The sequence below is a fragment of the Syngnathus acus genome, chromosome 15 (assembly GCF_901709675.1).
Source record: "Syngnathus acus chromosome 15, fSynAcu1.2, whole genome shotgun sequence".
Taxonomy (NCBI): domain Eukaryota; kingdom Metazoa; phylum Chordata; class Actinopteri; order Syngnathiformes; family Syngnathidae; genus Syngnathus; species Syngnathus acus.
This window is the reverse complement of record NC_051100.1, coordinates 7,799,191-7,823,169: the sequence shown is the minus strand read 5'-3', so window position 1 is coordinate 7,823,169 and position 23,979 is coordinate 7,799,191. Positions and strand designations below refer to the sequence as shown.

Sequence of the window (23,979 nt, the reverse complement as noted above, 5' to 3'; positions counted from 1 at the left end):
GCTCAGCGCCATCACGTCTTCACGCCTTTCACCGAATAAGGAAGGGAGGCTGCTTGTTGCATTTCCTCCGTTTTTGTGAAGGGCGTTAACGCTGCACTGCTCTGTCCAAGGGTGAGATTGCGTCATGTGCTGGGCCTATGCTCTACTTGTGGACGATGAAGGGTCAACTTTTGGCCTGCACCGACACTTCCTGTGGGCCTCGGGCTGACATCCATTGTGTCAGCTTCACACAGCGACATGAGTGGGACGCCAGGAATGTCGTGGTCACCGGCTGTGCCGATGGCATCATACGGGCAAGTATACCTTACAGAGCACTTTAAGGAACTAAGATGAACACAATAGCGCATGTCCCAAAATGAGTATATTAAAATAAAATAAAACAGAAGCACAAAATATGGCCACAAATTTCACTCACCTCCAATTGAGAGTCACTGCACTTTTTGTGAGGTACAAGATTGCAGTTATTGTTTTGCTTTATACAGCTTAGTGTTTGAACGCATGTCATTACTTTGCTGTTAGTGTCTCAGGTTGCGGCCTGGTGTCCATCAAGGTAATAATAACAGCATATGGGTTGTGTGTGTTTAATATAAGCATAATGCTGCCTTGCTGCAATCAAACTGCAAACTCTTAAATTAGGCCCCCGCGAGGGAACGGGTGCCAATGCCAACACATGCGCACAATTGGTATTATTACTTTATTATTACCTTGAGTTATGGAGAGTGCGCGTACCCCGCTGCGCGTGTGTGCGCGTTTGCTATTATGTTGAATTATGTCTGATTTTGCTACTCGTTATGTGTCTTTCACATAGATATGGAGGAGCGAGTACACCAGAACACAATTAACTGGCCCTCCAGAAGAGCTCGTGTCCCCAGGGCGAGACCCAACAGCGCTGGCAGAGAGCGCCGGTAATGCCGCTCGCTTCACAATCTGATATAGATCTATTTATAACAGACAAGATGAAGGGAGTGGCCGAGTGGAAAACTGCACCCAAAGTATTTTTACTCTTTAGTTTCACACGGAAATCACGTCTCTAATTAGATAAATCCTTAAGTGTGAGATGATTATTTTGAAGCGCTCCTCTCCGAGCAAGCTGTGTGCTTTTTCAGATCCCTCGCTAGTGTTAGGGCTAGCAGGAAGGATGTTGTTATAAAGTTATTAAACATCCAGGCAGTAAACACTGATGAGTGAATCTGCTGACGTTCGTGTGCGCGTATAATTTAGAAAGCAATAATACCCAGATCCAATTTGGCATACGTTGGTTGGTTACAGCCCCTCTTCACCTCACTCCAGCATTGCGCTGGGCAAATTACACCTAGACTACTCTTAACGTAACATTTAACATTCACATTTAAGGGATTTTTTTACACTTTGGCAGCCTATTGACCACTGAGAAGTAATTGCAATACCTAATACTGATTATCATCATTCCATAGCGAGCAACTCGCAGCAGGTGAAACGTTGGAAGAGACGTCTGGTGTTGTGTCGGGAACTGAACAGAAGTCAGGCTGCGTCGCAGCATCGAAGCAAAACTAATCCGGCTATCACAGCGTTGGCCGTGTCCAGGTATTTACATAACACACTGAAAACCGGTGGACTTAATCATGTTGTGTTGAGTAGGTTACAAAAGTGTCTTTTTTGTAGGAGTCATGCGACGCTGCTGGCAGGGGACGCCTGGGGTCGGGTTTTCACTTGGACCTGCCAGTAAGCTCATGTGTGGCTTCAATCTTTGCCTCAAGACTTGAAAAGTAGTGAACCTTACCTCGGATGTGAATATTTAGTATTGTACCTTTATATGTAAATACTGACTTGCAAATTGAATTAAACATTTGTAGCTATTGGTGACTATTTGCACTAATTCTTAAAGCTCAGCAGGCCAGCTGCGAGTGTTTAGCTCTGCAAAATGTTTGTGGTATGTTACCATTTTACCACATTGTGAATAGTTCTACTGGTCAAAATACGTTTCCAATAATGTGTTATTAATTAATTTTGTGTCTCTCTCATCCTCTTTTAGTTATTTTGGCCAGTGTGATTATTATTTTTTCGCAGTGCTTTCACACTGCCTGTCAGTCTTAAAGATGTGTTTTGCTGGTTGAAGTTGGCTGCAATAGGTTTTGCTCTAACCAACCAATCAGATGTTGAAGATTGTCGGATAGTTTTTAGTTTACATGGGCCCCTGGTTGGAAACTGGTTTAAGTCTTACTTTGTGGCACTTTTTCCTTGCACATGCGATCTCCTCCGTCATAAAGGAGGAGGTCTCTGTCTTTAACCTTTGTGTGTGCAGCTAATTGTGCTAAGTGAAGTAGCTTAATAGAGTGGAAAATAGTCGTCGTAATTTTCCCAGAGAGCCGCCAATGACCTTCTCTAAAGACAACGGCCGCTCCATTCTTTCTACATGGCTGGTTTTATGATAGAGATGTCCAAGCGTCTGCTTCTTCACAGTAATTAAATCAAATAAATTATAGCGCCAAGGCAGAACCATCTTGTAGCCTAACCCAATTATACTGCACTGTAAAGCTAATTATTAACCATGATTACAATTAGTCTAATTTGAATAAATGTCGTCATTAGCGGGTTCATCCTGGTCGACGAGAGCAAACTGTGGGGGATGATGAGAATCCTCATCCTCATCATCATTGCCTCTCCCACTCACAGAGTGTGCATCTTTCTGCTCTTCTATTTTTCAACTTGACCTTCAGGAAATGCCTCACGACCTTCACCTTTCTTGCCTGCTTGAGCGTTATGCATGCACCCCCCCAAAATGTGTTATTTGCGGCTAATTGCCGAGGCCATTTTGCCTGGATCGACTCCCTGTGATCCGCAGTTCAATTCGATTTAGTTTATGTGCTTGGCCCCAAATCATAACAATAATTATCTCAGGGTTCTTTCACATACACATCCGCTCTGACAGCACACTTCTTTCACAGGGATATTTAGAATTTGTACATGTAAGTAGTAAGGGGTAACCAAACAACTTTACAATCATATCTCAGTAATTGTTTTTTAAGCTTCTTTGAATCAAGATGGGTTTTATCTGCAGCGTTGGAATAAAAATTTTATGTGAAATTTTAATACCTTGACTGCGTAAATAAATGCCATAAAATACTAACATTAATTATTGTACGTCTTGCTCATGGATTATATTATGAATATGACACAGGAAAATCACCAGATCATTTTAGAAACTGTTTTTATATGAAACAAATATTTTACATTGGCATATGCGTATATTTTACATTGGTATTTATTATTTAAGGGTTTTTCCACTGTAAACTATTATGTAAAAAGCTGAGGGTTGCAGTGTTGTTGAGGAAAAGGAGCATTGACAATGATTTCTCTCCTGAGCCCCCACTCAGCAATAACAGAGCATTCTTAGGAACATCTGGATCACAGACCAGAGATGCCGACAAAGCAAACAATAAAATAAGGCCCCTCAAAAATGTCTGTGTTGGACTGGAACCAGGTGCTCATAGACACGCAAAAAACCAAATGCTAATTGTCAGATTGCATGTTCATAAATACACATCCTCACTCCGGAACCCAATCATGTCTTCCTCTCTGGGAGGTAGTGAGACATCCATGGGTTCAGACTGAGCTGCTGTGTTTACAGCTGCTTCTCCTGGAAGAGGATCTGAGCGTACACCGTGTCTGGGCTGGAAGGGTCGGGGTCTGGACTGGTCGAAGCTGGGGGTTCCACGGTTGGTCGGACCAACTCTAGTTCCGCGTATGTCAGGCTGTCATCCTTATGTGCTTGATGCTGCCAACGGGATTGGGGGGATTTAGACAGGAATACGAAAAGACCGCATACATTAATATATTTATTTCGTGACAGTAGATCAGGGTTGGGGGGAAAATACCGATTGCACTGCTAATGCCGCCTGCTCAGCATTTGTGTTTGCAACAGTCCTATGTATTGATTTTTCTTTTTAAAATAATTCATTCAAATCAAGAATTAATTTAATAAATGTAATAAAAAATGTCATTTAAAATTTGTATAAAAATTAATTTACGATGTCAATATTACAAAGAAGTGTTTGGAGTACTTTTCTTCTACTTTTCTTCTGTTTGAACTTACTAGTTAAATTGTAGAAATAAAACCAGTGAAGCACCCTAAATAAATAATTGTGTTTGAGAAGCAATAGCGATAAATATAATTATCACACTCGTAACCGAATGAAGTCAGAGCAATAAACTCCTGCAGACAATCACGCGGTCATGAGACATATTCCCTCTTGCACGTTTCAGCTGCAATAATTTTATAAGTGCCTTTTAAAAATGATTAAATTAATTTTGTCCTATTACTGACATCAGAAGAGGACATGTTGAAGTTACAGACTTACAGTGGCAGACTTCCTTGGAACCTTTGACCTTTTGGGCTTCTGGGGTCTTTTTGAAGCCACAGGCACTGCAAAAACAAAACAAAAACAGGTAAATAATTGTCTTTTTCTTTTTATGTGCAGCTCTTTTGATTTGTTTCACTGATGATGCTTCTAACTTGAATTCTTGATGTGGGACTTTCCTCAAATAAAAGTGTAAAGTTTCCTTCTCTGTTTTTCTCTGGTGCGTGTTGTTTTCATGGTGCTGCAAATTGAATTATACTGCCTCTCTAATGATACCTTCATGTGTTGTTATTTTAACCTTCTCATTCAGTTTCTTAGCATCACAGGGGGCTGGAGCCTCAAGTCCTGCCCTTGCTTTTCTTTAAAGCATTTGGAAACTATGACGCAGACATCATTTCACACTCAAGGTGCAAAAACATTTTTGCTGAGTTGACCCATTGTCTTGCAATGTTTGTGAAACAACTCAAACTACCCTGATGTTTTTACCTGCAGGTGGTGTGAGTGGTGGTGGCTCCTCAGGCACCTTTGGGGGTTTTAACGCCACTTTTATATCACTTTTCTGAACCTTGTATTTATTGTGTGCTCTTGGAGAGGAACTAGAAGAACTGCTGGAGCTGGTTACCGTCTCTCCGGAGCTGCATGGAGCAGAGATGACGACACTTAGAATAATAAGTTAAGTCTTGTTTCGTATTAATGACGACACATTGATCGTACCTGCTCTCTGGACACTTGACCAGAAGGTAACTTTCTGTGGAGAAACAAAAATACAAAAGTCTGAGGTTGTCCAAGATGCTGCAATGAATTGTGCTTCAAGGTTTTATTAATCCAGCATTGTTTCATGTGCTTTGCAGATGGTAAATGAAGTGACCTTTCAGCCTGTGTCTCCTGTATAAGTGCTGGATGGTGATGGTGAGAGTGAAAAGGAAGATGGAGAGCAAGCCCAGCGAGCAGATCAGCACGGCACACATGTTCACGTCTAGTAAGACAAACGCATTGGAACAATAACATTAAAAACCGGCCATTAAAGTTGGGGAAACAACATTAGTGCTAAGGGCCGGGGGAATACCTGATAACAGACGCCAAATTCCTTCACCTCTACGAGCCTCTGGTGTAAAATGCACTGGAGAGAGGAGAAGAAAAAAAAAACATTTAAGAAGGAGAAACAGTCCAGACTTAGCATCTTTGTAAATTGCTGTTTTCTGAAGAAACTGACCCACTCGAGGCTAGACAGCCTCTGTGGTTTCCAGAAATATCACAAAAGGCTGAAATGGTGGGTGAGTGGTACACACACACACACCATAAATGAATGAGGACGTTGCAGTGCATATGTGTCAATGAATGATGTGGCGTGAACAGGCCAGGGGTATTTAGCAAAAGGTTGAGGAGAATGAATGCAGGCTACGTACATAAATGACTTAACCTAAGCACCCCTTAATGACTTTTTAATATGTCTTTTAAATGCATACGCCGCATAAACTCGTAAAATATATCAACTGTGATTGACTTGTCACATGTGAATATGGCGCTAATAAATGTCACAGGAGGAAGAAAATATATACGTTTAGTCAAATTACACTTTCTGGCCATTTTATTAGGTACACCTGGAGAGCTGATGTATATAAAGAAATCTGGCTTTGCAAAAAAAAAATACGTGTGATTACGCCTTTGCCCCTCTTTTTAAAGGCAAATATGAATGATTATTAAATGTTGACACAATTTGGCATCACCCACTGGCGTAGCTGTTCCAGCGTTCCATATCACAGTCTTTTTCCATCAGACAGAGGAGATCCCCAGTTTAAGATTCAGTCAGATTTAGCATTTGAATTTGTTTGCCTTTTTAATGTCAGCCCTTGTTTGCTTCTGTGGCGAGTACATGTCAGAGATGCCTGCGGTCGCGTGGCTTCGTGGTCGGTGGGGCACTGGCCTGAATGTAGGACAGGGCGTTGGCAGATGCCTCCGCTGTGCAAATGTTCTTAAAAGTGCCTAAAAGTATGCAAAAGAGCTGTAACAGACTGTCGAGCTGTCGCGTCATATAGACGGACAACACCGCGGCTGCATTGAACCACAACAATTTAGTGTGCAATCATTGAGCTTTATTGTGGTTGTGAATTTGGGTGAGAAACTAAAGGAGCTTTCAAAATGCTGAAGTCATGTTATTTGGAGATGGTGAACATGGCCAGCTCAGCAACAAGCTACCTTTGGTCGCACTCATTCACAGAGTGATATTGTTGCATGTGGTTTGGCTGTGTGAGCTCATTGTTTTTATATGGAAATACCACTGAAATGGGACACACACACACACACACACACACATATAGAGGGAGGGAGGGGCATGGCTTCAACACAAATGATCAAGCTACAGTATAGCACTGTATTTGCTTTTTCAATGTTTGCTTCTTTCCGTACCATGGATTTCATGCCTGTGGTACTTAGGGATGCCCTGGTATTCCAGACAATAAGTTTTCCATTCAATGACAGCAGAATTCCCCCTCTTCTCCGTTCCAGTTTCTCTTGGCTCTGTATGAGGATTCTGTGTTTGACTTCACTTGCTTGCCAGAATCAACTGATGATTAAAAAGATGCTGATAACTGACGGTTCTTTTAATCGAACCCGACACGCCAGATTGTTTGATTTATATATAATGTGCGTATTGGGGCGGAGATGATAGAAACTGTTTGGAAGATGGGTGAGCTTTTATTGCAATGTGATGAACGTTCGGCTTCTCGCGTTAATTACTATGAGAACATGACATCAACAACCATCTTGCTACTCAGTAGATTTGTTAGTAAAAAAAATTTGCATTGGGGCTGGGGAACTTTTTTCCCATTTCAGTCCTCAGAGAGTCACATAAAATGTTATGTGTTCAGAGTTTTTGTAGATTGAATGGCAGAATGGATATATCAAGGACACCTTCATTGTTTGTTGTTTGAAGAATTCCATCCATCCATTTCCTTTTTTTGTCTGATTTTGCTAACTGCTGCTGTGGCAACACACTTAACTCTAATCAGTTCATTTTACAAGCGTACAGCTTTTCTTTCTTCTTAACCTCAAGGTCCTGGTTGGTCCATTCATTTAAATTTTTTTTGGGGGGGGATAGGCCACAATCGAGTCATCTTGGGGTTTGGCAAGACGGCGATGTGAGAAGACACACCTATTCTCATAAATCCTGCCTCTCATGTTTATTTTAGATCTCAGAAAACAGCAAAATCATTTCTGATCCAATACAGTGTTCTATTGCCAAGCCACAAAGAACAGAAAGCCTCATCTTAACCAATTTTCAAAATAGCACACCACACACGACGATATCTCCTTGACAATCAAAAGTGTGGCTCTAAAACTGAGCTGTGAGAAGCAGCATTGGAGCATAGGGCATGCAGACTACCAGAAAATACAACAAAAGTTGCAAAAGTGTGACTCAAAGCGACCTTCACTTGGGGAACAAAAGCCAGATTTGAAGGCAGAGTGAAGTTATACACTGCTGGTGCGTGAGGTCAAGTTGCGTCATGTGGCCTTCAAATTCGGCCTTTGGAGGACTGAATTTGCAGCTGGTGTTTTCAGGCTTAAGCTCTCTCACGCAGAAGGCAATTGTTTTAGTTACCTGTCAACTGTGTGGTGCTGCTTCCATTGGCCGATGCTCTCCATATGTTCCTGTACTTTCTTATCTCGTGCACCCGACACGTGTAGAAGCCCTGGTCCGTCCCAGTCACGTTTAGAATCCTCAAGCGGTATACCTCTCCCTCCGATTGCTCATAAAGACGAAACTTGGGCTGGGGGAAGCGGCGAGTGTAGTTTCCGTACAGCTTGATTTTCTTGATGCCCATTTTGACTATGAGGACCTGGGAGGGCTCGGGGGCAGCGGGGGAAGGAGATGGGGGAGGTAAAGGAGGCGCAGGGGTGGGAGCACCCAGAGGGGAGAAGAACCACCGGAGGACGAGATTGCTGCCATTCTTCTTTCTCTGAGATACCAGGCAGGACAGTGTCAGGTTGTCCCGCTCGGTTGCCGAGACCACAGGCGCCGGGATCACAGTCACGTTCAGAGCATGACATATTTCTGTTGACAAAACATAGAAACAAATAATAGCTAAGAGAGAGGTCACATTTGAATTTGTAATTAGAAAGATGCAAAAGAGTTCATTTTAGTGTTAGAAAAATAGTTACTAATTCTCAAGTTTTAATTGACCAGTGATGTAATACAAATTTTAAAATGAATAATTCTGTAGGGAAATAGAGAAACTTATTCAGTGGTCTCTTGAAATTTGCATTTAATTAATCTAGTGACCATGCTCTGAACTCAAAACTTTGTTACCCATTAAAATGGAGGGAAACGTTAATAATCCGTTCTAGCTTCCCAAAAAAACAAACAAGAAAAAACATTTACATGTTTGTGTTTTTTTTTTTTGATGGTGGATAATAGAAGTTGTTAATAATTTAAAGAGCACAAGCTGTGGATTTAAAATAAAGCCAATTTCCACAATGCGGTTGTACTAACAAAGATACACAGAGCGCCCCGTGATGTCTTTTCATCTCATGTCCTTGTTTACATTTGTTAGCTCATTTCTTCTTTTTTCATTTATGCAGCGCGTTTGATTTCCTCCCAGTACAACATAATGGGAGCATTTTGTTTACATGCACACCCAGATTCACACCGCTCCATCTGAAGTCGTCATGTTTTTAGCCAGGGAAATTCGGCCCCATCCTCTGCTAAACGCTTTCCCCGTGTGCTGCTGTTTTGCTTCCCGGCAGGTAGTGATGTTTTGTTCTGCAGCCAGTTAAGGCAACTCACGTCTGCTCGAGACATGGAGTCTGGACACAAGATGTGTGAGCCAAAAGAGAAATAAAAAAAGGAATCTGCTTGTAGGATACGACATAGTAAGCCCAAAACAGACTTGAAAAGAAAAGAAGAGACAACAAGAGAACATGGACCAGATGCCACCCAGTGTTGCTTTGGTTAGTTTGGGAATCTCCCCGAGTATCTGTGCATTCTCCCAAATTGCATGCGACAAAAGTGTCAACAAAGTAGGTTCTTACAAACCTAATACGCAATACATGACTGAGTTGATGGAAGTTTTTGTGCATTTCTGTGCATGCTCCCAAATTGAATGCGACAAGAGTGGCAACAAAGTAGATTCTTACAAACCTAATACGCAATATATTACTGAGTTGACGGAAGTTTTTATTTTCATGTCACTAGTCAGAAGTGTGAAATGACCTCGTTCAACTTCAGCATACTGCAGTGATTTTTTCCCCCTACTTATATCTTAAAGTAACGTAACCTATAATTTTAGGTTTCATGTCACGCATTTACAGATTCATTTTTTGCACTCGCTGCATGCAAGCTCACTGTTTTTTGTAATAAACAAGACAAACCTACCTGTGAGCAGAGCTTTAGTCAGGACCAGCAGCACTACAGAGATGTACATTGTCCTCTCTCAGTGAATCCATAAACCCACTATACTGCAGCACGCTAAAACAAGCGATCCACCGCCGCCTTGGGCCACATTAACTCTTCCCCTCTTTCTCTTCTTTTTGCAGTAATATGAAACACTAGTTGCTCTGTTCCCACTTAGGAACTCCCACTCGTTCTCCCAGTAGTCTCTCTCTCTCTCTCGCTCTCACATCCCTGCTCTCTTGCTGTCCTGCTAAACGTAGGAAATGACATTTCCTGAGTTCCTGTCAAGCATCTTGGGCCAAGGCCTTAAACCCTACGAGGCCAGTTGCTCTGGTCCTCTCTGGTGGTTTGGTGCAAAGCCACGTGTCTATCGCAACGTTTTTAGAAGCGTATACCATAAGAGTGCTGAATGTGCATTTCCATCATCCGTAATTACTTGTCTAGTTATGCTGCCAGTCAAATATGTTGACCCTTGTGTTTTTGTTTCATGCGTGTGGTAATGATGCATTTGTGCCGTGGTGGGACTTCTCCCCCGTCTGGTTGCTGGAAAGAGTGGCATGGGCTTGTCTCTGGCTGTGGTTGAGAGACGTTCCCAGCGGAATGAGGCCTGCTGCTTTATTGGGCGGCCTGAATTGCTGAGGCTGCCGCTTCTGCTGGTGCTTCCAATACAGCCGAAGCCAAATGGAATTATGCGTTGGAGGGAAGTGGGTGGTCAGTGTTTGTTATGAATTCTTGCTAATACATGCATGAATGCATGGAAGGGTAGCTTAGGCTTCCTGAGTGCTGGGGAACCCCCTTCACTTGGAGGCAGCTGTGGACCATCAGGTTCAATAAATTGTCAGGAGCAATGACCTACATTTACATGCAACTTTAATTCTAGTATTTGTGTATTTTAAATGGCCATGTCAATCTAGCTCATCCCGCACGTTCAGAATCAGTAACGCCATCTGATTTAACTTAAAATATACTGGGACTGTTCCTTTAATCAATCCGAGTCCAAATTTGACCTCGCGGGGCAGGAGTGGTGGCCCTTATTGAACAAACGAACAAAGTTTGACTCGCAAAACACATCTGTAATGATCTGCACACGTGAATACATTTTAACCAATTTTGATTTTATTTTAAGATACCGTGCTACAAATTTCAAAACAATTAACTAGCACTCAAGGAATTTGGTTCATTCGTATCTGAATTTTTCAGTCGAGGGAAATCAAAGAAAATACTTTTTTGTTCTGTCATTAGATCCCACTGGTATCGTAGGCAAGGATTCAAACATTTGGTTCAGTTCCATGCAGAAATAAAATGACAACACATGTACGCTGCAAAATATTTCTTTTGTTTATTAACTCTCCAAGGACCTATCAATGCACTCTAAACAGCCCTTCATAATTGTTGAACGCAATCAGCGGAAAAGATGTTTAATTTCAGTCATTCAGACCCAGGAAACATTTCAAATGTCAAAACAGGTAACAAGTAATATCTTCTTATTGCATTTATTGTGTTTTCAAGTCACAAAATGAAATCTGCAGCAATCAGGCGATTTCTGAAAGGTAGTCATTTGGTTGATTGTTATTCTGTTGAGTCGAGTGTATCTTTAGTACATCCCACACTGCTTTGTTTCACAGCAAAACACAACTTTCAAAATTAAATAGCAACTTTTGTATGACACTTTACAACAGCTTCATATAGTGCTTCTTTACATCAGTAGGATCTTCAGTGGCATCACAAGACATGCATCACAAACCAAAAGTTGTGCTATGGCAACGTTTACATAGAGTGCTACTTTAGCATCTCACATTCATAAAGGACAATGGAATGGTGAACTCTAGCACAAGCTTTATCCCAATAAATCTAAGCATAAGCAATGTAACAGCATTTCAGAGAGACAAACTGAAAATATCAAAAGGTGTTTTTTTTTTTCACCTGAAAAATATCACTGTATAAATAAAATACTACTTTATTGAATTGTTTACACTGACGCTCACCACAACACCAAAGCAATTATTTTTTTCACCCCCCCAATACCTCACCAGTCGGTCATCTCCATAAAGTCATCCAGTTCACTCATAGATATTATATCGCGTGGCTGACACCTTGGGTGTGCTGAGTTATCATTTTCACAAAGGCTTCCTGCAAGGTGGTTGTTTGCGTCACACTCTGGGAAGGATCCTTGCATGCTGTAAACAGTGTTTTGTATTTTGTTTGTGTCATTAACAGTATCCATGTACGGCGTTTGCTCAGGGATGTAATGTTGACCTTCGGATTTGCGACCAATTTCATTGGATTGATTTGTGTTGCAGTTATTTTTTAAATAGGGTTCCTCGTGGACTGAAACGCCTGAGGATGGCCTGTGGGAAAGCATAGAGGCAATACCTTGGGGTTTGTAAACTTGTGGATAAGCTTGGAAGCCTTTATAAAGTCTAAAAGGCATGTCAGCCGGCGAACTATGAGAGAGAAGCTCAGGCTTGAGCTGCAGTTGGGGTATATTCACCTGAGGGAATATTGGCTGGGTCAACACAGGCTGGAGATGAGGTTGAAAGATGTTCTGGCCAGACTCACGGACATTGAGTTGAACGTACTTTCCCGTCTCCGGATCAAAGAAAGTCTTCATTTTCACCTCGACGGGTGCATCTACAAGAAAATATTGGCCAGAGCCAGGGTCTTGCAACACCTTGCGCTGGGTCAGGGGAAAGGACTGGGGATAGCTTGAGTCTACATGGTACTGTGTCACTGGAGCTGAGTGGGTAGCATAATGGACAGTGGGAGAAGAAGGAACATGTTGAACTGTCTTTGGAGCAGCAATGTGGGTAATCTGGGCAGAAGCATGAGGGGAGGACACTGGGAGTGACATGGGGGCAGTGACATGAGGGCTGGCAACAGGATGGGAGACAAAGGCAGGCATGTAAGGGAATGGGTTGGCGAGAGAAGCGGTGACATGAAGAGTGGCGGATGGATTGTTTACAGGGGCCAGGACATGAGAGGCAGCTGAATGAGTCACGGAAGCCGTGGTATGAAGAGCGGCTACTGGCTGGGATGACGTGGCAGAGGTGTGAGGGGATGCAGTGGAATGAGGTGAGGCCAGATGATGTGATGTGGGTGAGGTTACATGAGTGGAGGCAGCATGCAGGGACACAGGGGTGGCGGCATGAGGAAATGGAACTGAATGGAGTCCAGGTGCAATGGAATGAGGGGAGGAAATTGCAGATGCATTAATGGGTGGGGAGATGGGGGTGGCGGGATGAGCAGTGGTGACAGAGTGAAATACAGGTGCAGGCGAAGGAGACGTAACTGGTGCAGTGACATGAGGGGAGGTGACAGGGAGGGAGACGGGGGCCGTGGTATGAGGGGAGGCATGGAAAGCGCGGCGTGAGCGTAGGTTCTCTGTGTGTGTGGAGGGTAAGCCAGGCCCAGATGTCGGCGCATGGGTGAGGGAGACAGGAGGAGCAAAATGCGGAGAAGCCACGGCATGGCGGTTTAAGGACCGTACCTCGGTGGAGGCAGAAGCAGGCCTATCGGTGGCTTCCTGTTGTGTTTTCTCTGCAGGGTTGGTTGCTGAGCTTTGCGTCACTTCTTTCTTTATCCTACGAGTTGTCAGTCTTTGTGCCCTGCGCAAGGCTTTGTCACTCTTTGGGGGAACACTTGGAGGTTTTCCCAAACGGGACAAATCACTGCTAAAGCTGCAGGCTGAGACCGGCCTTTCGTAATCATATAGTCCTCTCAAATCTGCTATGTCAGCAGAACTGGTGGCAAAACTCTGTACATCCTCAGACATGTTACTGATAACCGATCGAGAGTCGTCATCATCCAGAGCGATGCTTCTCCTGGAGAGGGGCCTGTGATGTGCAAGAGGGGCTGAGTGATCTTGTGAGGAAGATGCTGGCTGAGAGACAGAAGATTCGTTAATAGGAGTAAGTCGGTTTAATCCTTTGACTGCGTCAGGGTTGATGGGCGTGCCGGTGTTACGCCTCAGTACCTCAAGATCATCCTCTCTTCTCTCTGGTCTTCCTTCTATTGGTGAATTCGCTCTGGACTCTTCTGTAAAGTTCTTATGAAAGCGTGGTTTAACTGATTTAGTGAAAGAAGAACCTCTGGTGTTATCCTTCACTCTGAACATCAAGGGTTTGCCTCCAAGTGCTGGGGAGGAAGTATTGGAGCGTGGAAGAGAAGGAGCAGGAGATGGTGGAGCATGTGGCCTGGGTAACCTTCTGTGTGATCCAGATTCTTCTGCGGGCACAGAGGTCTGTTGTTTTTGTTGGAGGGGTAGCGGGGTGTCTGTTTGTCCTTCTTTGGGTTTCTTATCTGTAGTGGTGATGGTGTAGTACTGAAGAGCATCCATCAACCGCGATGCACGTTTCTGCTCCTCACCGGTCGAGAATATCTCACTTTGAGCTGTTAAATATTCTTCTTCCATTTTAGCCATGACATCATCATCTCTTATCTGCTCTTCAGGTGCACTCACCCTCTCAACTTTGGACAACTGCTCCTCTCTCATGTTGGCACTGGTGTTCGGCTTTTCGTCAGTTGTCATCTGTTCGGCTCTTTTTTGCTTTTCTCTCCTCTGCTCATCTCTCAGGCGCTCTTGAATCTTTTTGATCCTCGCCTGCTCCGCAAGTCTCCTTTCCTCAATCCTCTTGGCTAGACGTTGTTCCTCTATGAGCACGGCTCTTATCTGCTCTTCATCTTGAGGAGTTCTCTCTGCCTGTGTTTGTTCCAGTCTGTTCCTCTGCCCACCTGAGATGTTTCCTTGCTTTTCCTCTTGGGCTCTTAGTGTGTTTTCACCTTCTTGTATGTTCCTTTTTTCATCCTTTCCTGGATTTGTTCTCCTGCCTTCTGTTTGTTTTCCCTTTTTTCCCTCCTCCATCCTTTGTGCTTCTTTGAGTTTTTCCCAATATGCTGCTTCTCTTTGTGCTCGTTTTCTTTCTTCTGATATGAGAGCTCGCCTCTCCTCTATCTTTTTTTTTATATCTTCTGCAATTACAGCTTCCCTTCTCTTGGAAGCTTCTTCTTGTTGCTGTAGTTGTGCTCGCGCCAGTCTTTTGTCTTTTGTCTCTTCTTGATAAGTGTCAAGCTTTTCTTTTCTTGATTGTTCTGATTTTCTTTCTCGTGTTGTGTCTTCATTTATAACATTTCTAATTCTTGAAGCTCTCTCTTGAAAATTTGTCTCCACATTGGATTTTGTGGAAGAGCCTTTATTCCTGAGCACCAAACTATCACTTGAGGTCAAGTCTGACATTTTTTCATTAGGATTTGGGGTATCAATTAGTTTCTGTGGTTGTGACTGATGACCTTCTCTTGCTTTATTAATTGAGGAAGAGTGGCTTGAAGCTTGCATTTGATTATTTCTTTGATGACTAACTATTTGTCCCTCAACCTTTTGGACCTCTTCCCTGTTGACCTCACTTTTAACTTGATCTTTCGTTGTTTTTCTCTGTGTGAACTGTGGTAGCTGATTTTCCAAAACTCTTTCATGGTCTTTGACATCAGAAGTGGTTTTCTCTCGTCTGTCCTTCTCTCCCAGTTTGAACATACCTGTCCGCTGATGCTCTTTCTCAGTTATGGGAAACACAACCGGTCTGGGCTCTTTGCTGACTTTGGTGTTAATCTCTGTCTTTTTTGGCTCACTTTTGTCTTTCGTCTCTTGTGGCTCAGCAGTGAATACTGGGCGTCTGCTATGACGAGATTGTATCAGTGGAAAGAATCCTTCTTTCTTGTGAGGAGGGAATTCCTGAATTTTATTTTCGCTGTCTTCTGGAACAATGACTTTTAATCTAGCATAGTCTGCAAGGGCTGATATCTCCGGAATTGTCGACGCTCTGTTCTTTGGTTTTGCTTTCACTTCTGGCTCTTCCCTTGTTGGCTGTGAAATTCTTGAGTTATGTCTTTCCCTTACTGATAAACTGGATCTCAAATCCGACTGTTGCTTTCTCACATCCACCGTTTTGGCAGTCGCCATCTTTTCAGAGTTTTGTACCTCTGTGGGACAATCACTATGTGGCAAAGAGTTCTTATCTGCTGCAACCCTTGTGTGTTTACGCATGCTCTCGTTTTCAACACTTACTGTGGAAGATGCTGACTTATTCTGAGCTTGGTCGGAATGTTCCAATGCTTTTGAAACATCTGACACATCTGTGTGTGTGCTATTATCTCTAAATGATATTCCAGGTATTCCTTGAACTTGGAAGTAGTCTCCCTCAGTGGCTTGTGGAGCAAGTGCTATGTCTTCTCTTGTATTCATGCGAGAGTTTCGGTCTGTGTTTTTTATTGAGTCAGCCAATTTTCTTACACTCGCTAAAACATCTTGTACACTCAGTTTGTCTTCCAACTTCTCTTTCTTTGGCTCGTCACAGTCTTTTGAAGTAGTTTCCTGATTTTGGATTGATGTGCTCATGTTTTCACCCGCACTCGCTGATGCTTGATGTTGATGTTCCTCAACTGCAGCCACATCAGAGCCAGTTGTACTCTGATGTTTCTCCACATTGTCAGTCTTGACTGCTGCTGGTATGACGCTGATGACAATGTTGTCTATGTGAACATGTTCAAGCTGATTCATAATTCCCACGTTTGACTCTTTGTGTTTTGAAGATTCATTCATGCTTTCAGTCTTAATTAATTGGGGAGTGGTATTGTCATTTCTATTTTCTTCCAGTAGAGGTGCACTTTCATTTTCTATGTGGCTGATTTTAGATGGATTTATGTCAGGTGCGCTATCCTTTTCCAGTGACGGTGTGAGAGATTGAGTTTCTGCAGCAGCCTTATTGGAATCCTGGTTCGAGTCGAGTCCTGTGTTTATTAATTTGTCTGTGACGTGCTTTAATTGTGAAGTCAATTCTTTGGTTTTAATTTCGTCTTGATCTTTGCGGCAGTTCTTTGCTGTGTCAAAGGTTTCGAGTGTGCATCCTGCCATTTCTAATGTCGTTACGTCCTGGAGTTGAGTTTCGGCTGCTGCTTTATTTATAGAACTGAGTGTGGGGGTTACAGCTTTTCCAGGCATGGGTCCTTCGACTTGTATTTTGCTTTGGGGTCCTGCATTGATGTGGGAATACTGCTGCAAGGGAGAGGCCATTTCCTTAGTCACATTTTCAGTGCCGCTTTTCTTTATGGTTTCTTCATGATGAACATTCATACCAACTTCATTTTGAGTTTTATTTTCTGTGGGAAGAGTTTCCTTTGCGTGTCCTGAGTTGATATGTATCAAACATTCACTCTTCTGACTCGTTTCTGTACTTGAATTGAGGAAGGACGTGTCAGGCTCACCACTACCTTCTTGATTGTCCAATTTCTCAGTCACGATTATTCCCATCATCTTTAAATTGTCCTCTGCCCCTGAGCTCTTAATCTGTCCAAAGACAAAGTCTTTCTGAACTGCGCCCTCTTCGCTTGCATCTTGCTGTGACTTCATGTTGTTGACGGGTGGATCTGGTTTGAAAATGAGTGATTCCGATTCTAGTTTTTCTGAGTTTTCATCAGGTTCTACTGCTGTTTGTTCTTTACTGTACTTTGATTCCTGATCCTTATTTTGTATTGGTGACCTGATTTCATGATGATCTGCTTGCTTCTCTGTGCTCGCAGAATAGCCAGGTGTCATTTTCATCTCTGTGGGTGCAATTTCTGGAGTGGGGTCATTGCTCTTCATAGGCTCTGTGGGAAGTAGCTGTTGCAGGTGATTGACAGTTTGATTGCTGATTCCTTCAAAGCTGGGAAGAGCTTTGTCCTCCATTCCTAATGCTTCCGTCTGATGTTTAGTGGCATTATTACTGGATGTTGAGATTCCATGGTCTCTGAGCACTTCATGCGATGGAGGTTTATGCTTCAAATGAAGATTCTGACTAGCTGGTAGTGGTTTGGTGGTGTTTTTAGATGTGAAGACTTCCCGTGAAGCAAAACCTTCCATCAGAGCTGAAATCTCTTTCTCAGCATGAGCCTTTACTTTGGAAGTAAGAATCTCCTGTTTTGTCTGAGCTTTCTCTTTATGGGGCATTGCTTTCAGACGCTCAGATTTGTGTTTCCTTTCAGGATTTCGAGCTGACTCTGAATGTTCTGAAGCAGAAGAATAGAAGTCGGGATAAAATGATTCCAATTTTTTAACTTTGTCTTCCTTTCCAATATCCGAAACTGCGTCACCAGTTGCTCTTTTATCTACACAAGAAGGTAAATAGTCTTCCTGAGATAATTTAAATTCTTTGGATGACTCGCTGTAGGTATAAAGATTCTCATTACCTTTATTAGAGGTGACTTTGTCCTTATTGGGTTCACGACTGACTGTGGTGTTGTCACCATTTGATTTGTTGGTATTAACTTCTGCAACATCAAGTGACACAGCTGATGGAGTTACGTTGCCATCTTTTGAAGAAATGTTTGACCCTGGTGTCATTTTGGGTGGAAGTGAATCACTAAAGCCATATTTCTCTCTCAGACTTTGCTCTCCCTTCGTTTTCTCCTTTATTTTTGCGAGCTCAGCTTTAGCTTTGGCTAACTCAACCTTTACACGGTCAATTTTATTGGGCTCACTCTTGACGTGATGCTGCATTGTTAGGATTGCCGTGGGCTTTGATGATCTTTGCTTTCTGTGTTGGTGTTTCACGAGGACTACTTTTGCCAGCTCCATGTTTGTTAGCTCCATCTTAGCCAGTTCTGCTTTTCTGGCAAAATAATTTTTCTCTTTGGCTTCATGTATTTCTTCTTTAGGTTGAGCATTGACTTTTGATTCTCTCTCAGCTTTCTTTTCGTTTTGCTTGTCCTTTCCACTGCGCGCTTCCATTTTGTCTTCTGCTTTAGCCTGTAGTTGAGCTTCTTCCTTGTTGACTTGCTTTGGGACGGTTTCGTCCCTTTGAACATTTTTTTCTCTGACTTCCTGTAACATTTTCTGTTCTCCTTCTTGATCAATTCTATTTGTTTTTTCCTCGACCTCATCCAGTATGATGTTGTCTTTTTGAGATGGTTGAGCTCTAACTGACTCTAATGGTCTCTGTTTGCCTTAAGTTCCTCCAAGTCAGCTTGCTCTGCTTGGACTCGTTCACTCTGCACACCTCTCATCTCTTCAGCTTTTGCGTTTACATAATTGCTTTCTCCTTTACTATCTCCAACTTGAGTTGGAGCTCTTGTTGGTTTCTCATTGGTTCTGTCTTTTTGTTTTCCTTTTATCTGCTTGTTTCTTTGCTCTTTTGCTTCATCTTGTCCTGACTTGACCTTAACCCCTGTTGTTTCAATAGTCTTTTCTGGTTGCGCTGGTTCTGCTTCAACCGAACCAGTCTGCCACAAAGCAGACGTGTCTTTGGGATGCAAATGATCCCACTGCTGAATTTTAGATTGTCTTTGCTCTGACTGTATTCCTTTAGGTGTATTTTGCCCAGCCATGACCTCCATCAATTGCCCACCCTTTACTTGGTGGACCCTTTCTGTCCTCCCGCTGGCTGATAATGAGATGTTTTGGCTGTTTGATGTGTTCTGTTGCTCAGCTGCTTTTGGCTTTTCTTCCTTTAATATTTGTGGATATACTTTTCTCTGACTTGTTTCTTGATTTTGCATAGTTTTGTCAGGTTCTTTATGTCCATTTCCATGATTGTTCTGTCGTAAATAATCCTCTTTTGTGTCTTTTTCACAAAAGTCTGGATCTTTAACAGGAATATTACACTCTGGTTTTCTCTTAGCTTCCTTATTTGTGTCCTGCTGACTTTCTCTTCTGTGATCGTTTCTTGGTGGACTGATATGCTTTACAGGGACAGCTTGTTGGTTTGCCTGAGCATGTTGGTGTTTTTCTTTAAAAGGTGAAGTGTCTTGTTTCCATGGAGCTGCAACTGCTTTCAGAGCCAATTGGTTTGGGGTATTTGGAGATCGCCTCCTTTCCTTTGAAACATTGTTATAATTGTGTTTGTTCTGATTTTGTTGAGCCACCTCAGCAGAATGCCTCACATCTCGTTCTTTCAAATAGGCACCTTCCCTAGATATTTGACTGCTTTCACCCATTTGCCAATTCATGTCTGTGGTATTGAAAGACGATTTGTGTGTGTATGCCTCCGCTCCCACCCGAATGTCCGCCATGTCCTGCTTATAGGGAGAAAATAATGCCAGGTCTTCACTGAAATGATTTCTGGTGTAATTTTCAGGTATGTGCCCAGACTGATGGACTGTTTCATCTTGTCTCTGAGCCATCTTATAGTCTGAAACTTGCCCTGTATTGGACTGAGAAGTTGATCCAGGAGAAAAAAGCCTGGGGCTGTGATAGGGTTGAATATATTGATGTGAGGCTCCGTCAGTCCAGCTAGATTCCTGAATGTCTGCTTGTAGACACTCAGGTATATCAATCACAGTGTCTTTGGATTCCCACAGAAGAGGTTCTCTGCTTTTTTCAGTTGTTTCGCAGCCTTTAAATTTGGTAGGACTGTATGTACTTTTCACTCTCTTTCTGTTGTCTTTGAGATTGAAGAGGAGGCTGCTGGCTCTGGATTTATAGTTTGACATCCTTGCATCAGGTGTGGCTCCCCTACTTTCGGCACATACTGGTGGATGTTCCACAATGTGAGGAGAACCTACATCCTGTCTACTATCTGGTGGCTCTGCTTGGGACATGGGAACCAGTGGCAAAGGTAGCTGGCCAACATTGGAGAGGCTACTGGTGTTCTGGCTTGCAGCGTTTCGCTCCATGGTGACCCCAAATAGAGTGTCATCACTATGAAGAGGTCCATGTCTATTAGTTGTCAACCTCGGATTGTTATTTTGCTCCGTCATTATTTTAATCTGTTGATGTAGGGCCTCAACAGAGCTGAGTGTTTCCTGAACATTATGAGACATCTCTCCAGTGGGCGATGCTGTTAATGGCCGTTGGGATGGAAGTCTGTTTGTTCCTAGACTCCGTGTCCTCATCCTGTGAGGATAATGGACCGCCTGCTCAGATTCACAGCGCTTCTCCAAGGCAGATGCTTTCTGTAACCTTGTGGATGTTGAAATGGATTGTTGAGGATGGTTGGGAACCGCAGAGGCCATCATAGTCCTGTGGTGTTTTCCACCCCTCTTTCGAAACATAGGAGAACCATTCATTTGGGGTTCCAGTGAAAGCTCCTTGTACATGGGTGTCTGGTCCCACTTTGGGAACTCTGAACTGTGCATATACCTTGAGACTTCATCTTGTTGGAACCTGTTATGGTCTCGCCATATTCTGAAGGGACTGAATTCGCTGTGTATGAAGAAGTTGGTGTTACAGTCCACTTGTGTCATCATATTATGGTTATTGTGAGACAATCCCATAAAAGAGGAGGCAGCGTTCATGTGAGACATTGCAGCTGCTTCAGTCGAGAAAAGGTTGGTGTCCTGGGATGAGAATTGGCCAACCATGGCGAAATGACCATTGGTAAAATGTTGCTGATATGCTGAAGGCATGGTCATCATATCTGGTCTATTCCAGCGTGCCTCATCATTCCATTCTCTGAGTTGATCCTCCATTACTGCTCCATCCTCACAGTTAAATGCTCTGATGAGTGAAGAAACTCTAGAACGGCTTCTTCGATGCTGCAAACTCAAATCTGTGGCTCCGTTGGTAAAGTAGCTAAGTGGGTCTTCTTCAAGAGATCTATCCTCCTGGGTCATTTCCATTAAAGGCTGTTGGAATGTGGCAGAAACCCTCCCTTGTGTTCTATCTCCACAAACATCCCACTGTGGATTTCTGTTCATCTCTGCCCCATACATTCCGTCATAGATCAAATCATGTTCCAACTGCTGTACCATCAGGCTGAAGCTTTCATGAGCTGCTCTTTTAAGCTCCTCCCTGTCGCCATTCTCATTCTCCGGCCCACTCTGCCTGAAGGCCTGCTGTCTGTCTCTCTGGACACAAGGTGAGGAGGGACCCAAGTCCGAGTCATTATAAACGGCCTCTTCTCCAATGCAGAGACTCCTGAAGGCTTTATCGGTGAGACTACGGACTTCACGGTCGGTCTCATCCAGAAAGGATCCACCGCTTGAGGTGTCACTGAAACCTCCGTCGCTTTGCTTTCGATGTCCACCATTCTTTCGGCTCGAGCGGCGTTTCTCCACTGATGTCATGATGCAGGCTCGCCAATAGTGAGTTGAGTCATTCACTCAAACGGTCATTCAGCAACTCATAAAATGTTTCATCCTGAGTTCAGGGTCCCGGCTAAGGAGCTGTGCATCTCAGTTGTCCTTCATCTGAATAAATCCTTGCAGCAAATTCCCTAGAAAACACAAGAAAGTGGCATTACCATTTCATTATTCTCAGATCTCGGCTACGTCAATACATTTAAAAGCTGAACATGTTTCCAGGAACAGACACAACCACACTGAAGCTAATCCTGACCCTTAAAGTAAACCTCAGAATAAGACACCGTTAAGATACACTCATGGGCAGGCAGAGCCAATGAGGCACATGTCAGATCAACCTGATCCAAGTCATAAATCACACACTTAAGTGACTATCAACCAAACACAACATTTAAAAATCATAGCATCAACAGTTCAAGCAGGAATGTGCCTTGTGTTGTGGGGCTCAATGAAGCATAGCTCTGACTCGATTACAAATCCTGTTTTGTACAGTATGGGATTCCTAAAGCAGTCTTGTAGATCCCTCCACTCAATGAGTCTGACCTTGCCGAGCATGTTTGTGAAAATTTGTACCGTTGCTATGTGCACAAAAGACATGCTCACGTGAGTTATTTTGGGAAAGTCAATTGTCTGGCCCAGCCGTCTGCCCTTAAATGACCCTAACCACGCAAACACACACACAGGATTTATATGAGGTATATTTTGATGGAAAAAAGTTATGAGGTTCAATGGTTGCAATAACACATTAGCATATTATTTTTCTTACAGTCTTAACTAATGTAATGCTGTCAATTAATACTAGTCTTGCATCAGCAGCTTTCAAACTGCAACTTCAGAACAGTGAGGAAGACATGCTAAAAACAGTTGTGAACAGAATGTGCAGTCCACATTGAAATCTATTAGTGAATTATTTTTGGCTAAGCAACATAATCTGTCTCAACTAACTCAACACAAGAATGTTCATAGTGAATTGTTTATCGTCACTTCTATACCTGCTGTCTATTTGTATCAAACGTCATTTTAAATTGTCAAATAACATTCAAACTCTGCCAGAGCTGTCATGATTTTCTTGGAAAGTAATCACAAATTATGAGTTCTCTTTTCAAATTTACACATATGTGATAGGAAGCATTAGCATCATATGCATGCTTTGGGTGTTTATTTTAGCTGCCAAATTGGGAAGAATCACCAGGTTCATTAATATCTTCTTACCTGGAAGTCATCCAGAGGTATTTAAAGCACATCTAAGCTCTACAGCTCTGTTTCCATGGTGCACCTACATCACATAGAAAATTTAAATGTGCATCATTTTAGGTGAAAAAGAATAAATAGGCACGCAATATTGTTAATTCACAACAAGAAAGCACAGTTAAATGCAGCTGTTGTTTACAGTAGCTGTTGAAAAAAAAGGTAATAAAATCAAGTTGTGGGTTAGCTATGTTGTTCCCAGCTATAATATATATATATTTTTTTTAGTATTTGTAAATTATGTCAGATCCTAGTCAATCTGTTGACAGTACTCGCATTCGAAAATTTAGATAATGTAAGATTTTCAGATCTCTTAATTGTCCTTCTATCCTTTATCGACACAATTAAGGTACTTTGAAAGAAAAATGTCAAGTGTGATCTTACCTTCCAGATTTATATTCCATATTTTGGGCCTTCCAGTTAGTCAAAACTCCCCCCTCCACCCCCCCTCCCAAAAAATACCTTATCCCCTCTCTGTCCGCACTGTCTTCACCCCCTAAGCCAAGTCCTCGATGAAGTCCTCTTGGAGACCTCAAGTAAGGAAGCGAGTCTCGAGCCACGACACAAACAGAAATAGAGGAGCCGTCCCAGAGAGAGTTTCCATCATGGGGGGACAGATCAGGGGGCTCGGAGCTGGCGTGCAGGTCTACGAGATCCTGTGGTGTCGAGTATCACATAGATGAAACAAACAGCCTTGCAACTATTTTTAAATGAGGACAGCTCACTCAGGAATGAGCTTTAGGCACACTGGGAAATATTTACTGTGGATACATTAATGGAGAGATAGGATTTAAAAAGATTAATTTTGTGACTTCGTAACATAAATGGCTTCACACTTACATTGAGTGTCAACAAGTGGCAAACTGCTGCTCAAAAGAACTCAACAGAGCCGGGATATTCTCAGTCCATTTTCCAGTAGACCTTAGCATGGGCTAATCTACCCAACTACAGCTTCTC

At 42.8% G+C, this 23,979-nt stretch overlaps 3 protein-coding genes across 7 annotated transcripts in view; 1 reads left to right on the top strand and 2 right to left on the bottom strand.

Moving 5' to 3' along the window:
- wdfy4 (WDFY family member 4) overlaps positions 1-1,842 on the top strand; it is a 34,589-nt gene extending 32,747 nt beyond the window's left edge. For all 5 annotated transcript variants that reach the window (XM_037271510.1, XM_037271511.1, XM_037271512.1 and 2 more), the window contains 4 exons: positions 111-293; positions 809-905; positions 1,434-1,563; positions 1,642-1,842. In XM_037271510.1, the coding sequence (XP_037127405.1) occupies positions 111-293; positions 809-905; positions 1,434-1,563; positions 1,642-1,705 (474 nt within the window). In that variant the 3' untranslated portion in view covers positions 1,706-1,842. The remainder of the gene's footprint in view (positions 1-110; positions 294-808; positions 906-1,433; positions 1,564-1,641) is intronic.
- A 1,328-nt stretch (positions 1,843-3,170) lies between these two features.
- Positions 3,171-10,039, bottom strand: vstm4a (V-set and transmembrane domain containing 4a). The gene is made up of 8 exons (XM_037271792.1): positions 9,709-10,039; positions 7,936-8,388; positions 5,404-5,457; positions 5,206-5,313; positions 5,052-5,085; positions 4,824-4,972; positions 4,338-4,402; positions 3,171-3,754 (listed from the first exon to the last, which is right to left on the bottom strand). The coding sequence occupies exons 1-8, from the start codon at positions 9,755-9,757 to the stop codon at positions 3,602-3,604; spliced, it is 1,065 nt and encodes a 354-aa protein (XP_037127687.1). The 5' UTR covers positions 9,758-10,039; the 3' UTR covers positions 3,171-3,601.
- A 1,002-nt stretch (positions 10,040-11,041) lies between these two features.
- LOC119134629 lies at positions 11,042-23,605 on the bottom strand. Its single transcript, XM_037271464.1, has 4 exons — positions 23,407-23,605; positions 22,987-23,050; positions 18,686-21,908; positions 11,042-18,551 (listed from the first exon to the last, which is right to left on the bottom strand). Exons 3-4 carry the CDS (start codon positions 21,757-21,759, stop codon positions 11,753-11,755), a joined length of 9,873 nt encoding a protein of 3,290 aa, XP_037127359.1. The 5' UTR covers positions 21,760-21,908; positions 22,987-23,050; positions 23,407-23,605; the 3' UTR covers positions 11,042-11,752.
- Between the last annotated feature and the right edge of the window lie 374 nt (positions 23,606-23,979).

Excerpts from the sequence above, each read along its gene's own strand:
- vstm4a (XM_037271792.1), bottom strand. The coding sequence starts at position 9,757 with ATGTACATCTCTGTAGTGCTGCTGGTCCTGACTAAAGCTCTGCTCACA. Across the intron at positions 5,458-7,935 it reads CAGCACCACACAGTTGACAG|TGCATTTTACACCAGAGGCT; the intron begins GTAACTAAAACA and ends TCCTCTCTCCAG. Across the intron at positions 5,314-5,403 it reads AATTTGGCGTCTGTTATCAG|ACGTGAACATGTGTGCCGTG; the intron begins GTATTCCCCCGG and ends TTGTCTTACTAG.
- LOC119134629 (XM_037271464.1), bottom strand. The coding sequence starts at position 21,759 with ATGACATCAGTGGAGAAACGCCGCTCGAGCCGAAAGAATGGTGGACAT. Across the intron at positions 18,552-18,685 it reads CTTAAGGCAAACAGAGACCA|GGACGAAACCGTCCCAAAGC; the intron begins TTAGAGTCAGTT and ends AAATGTTCAAAG.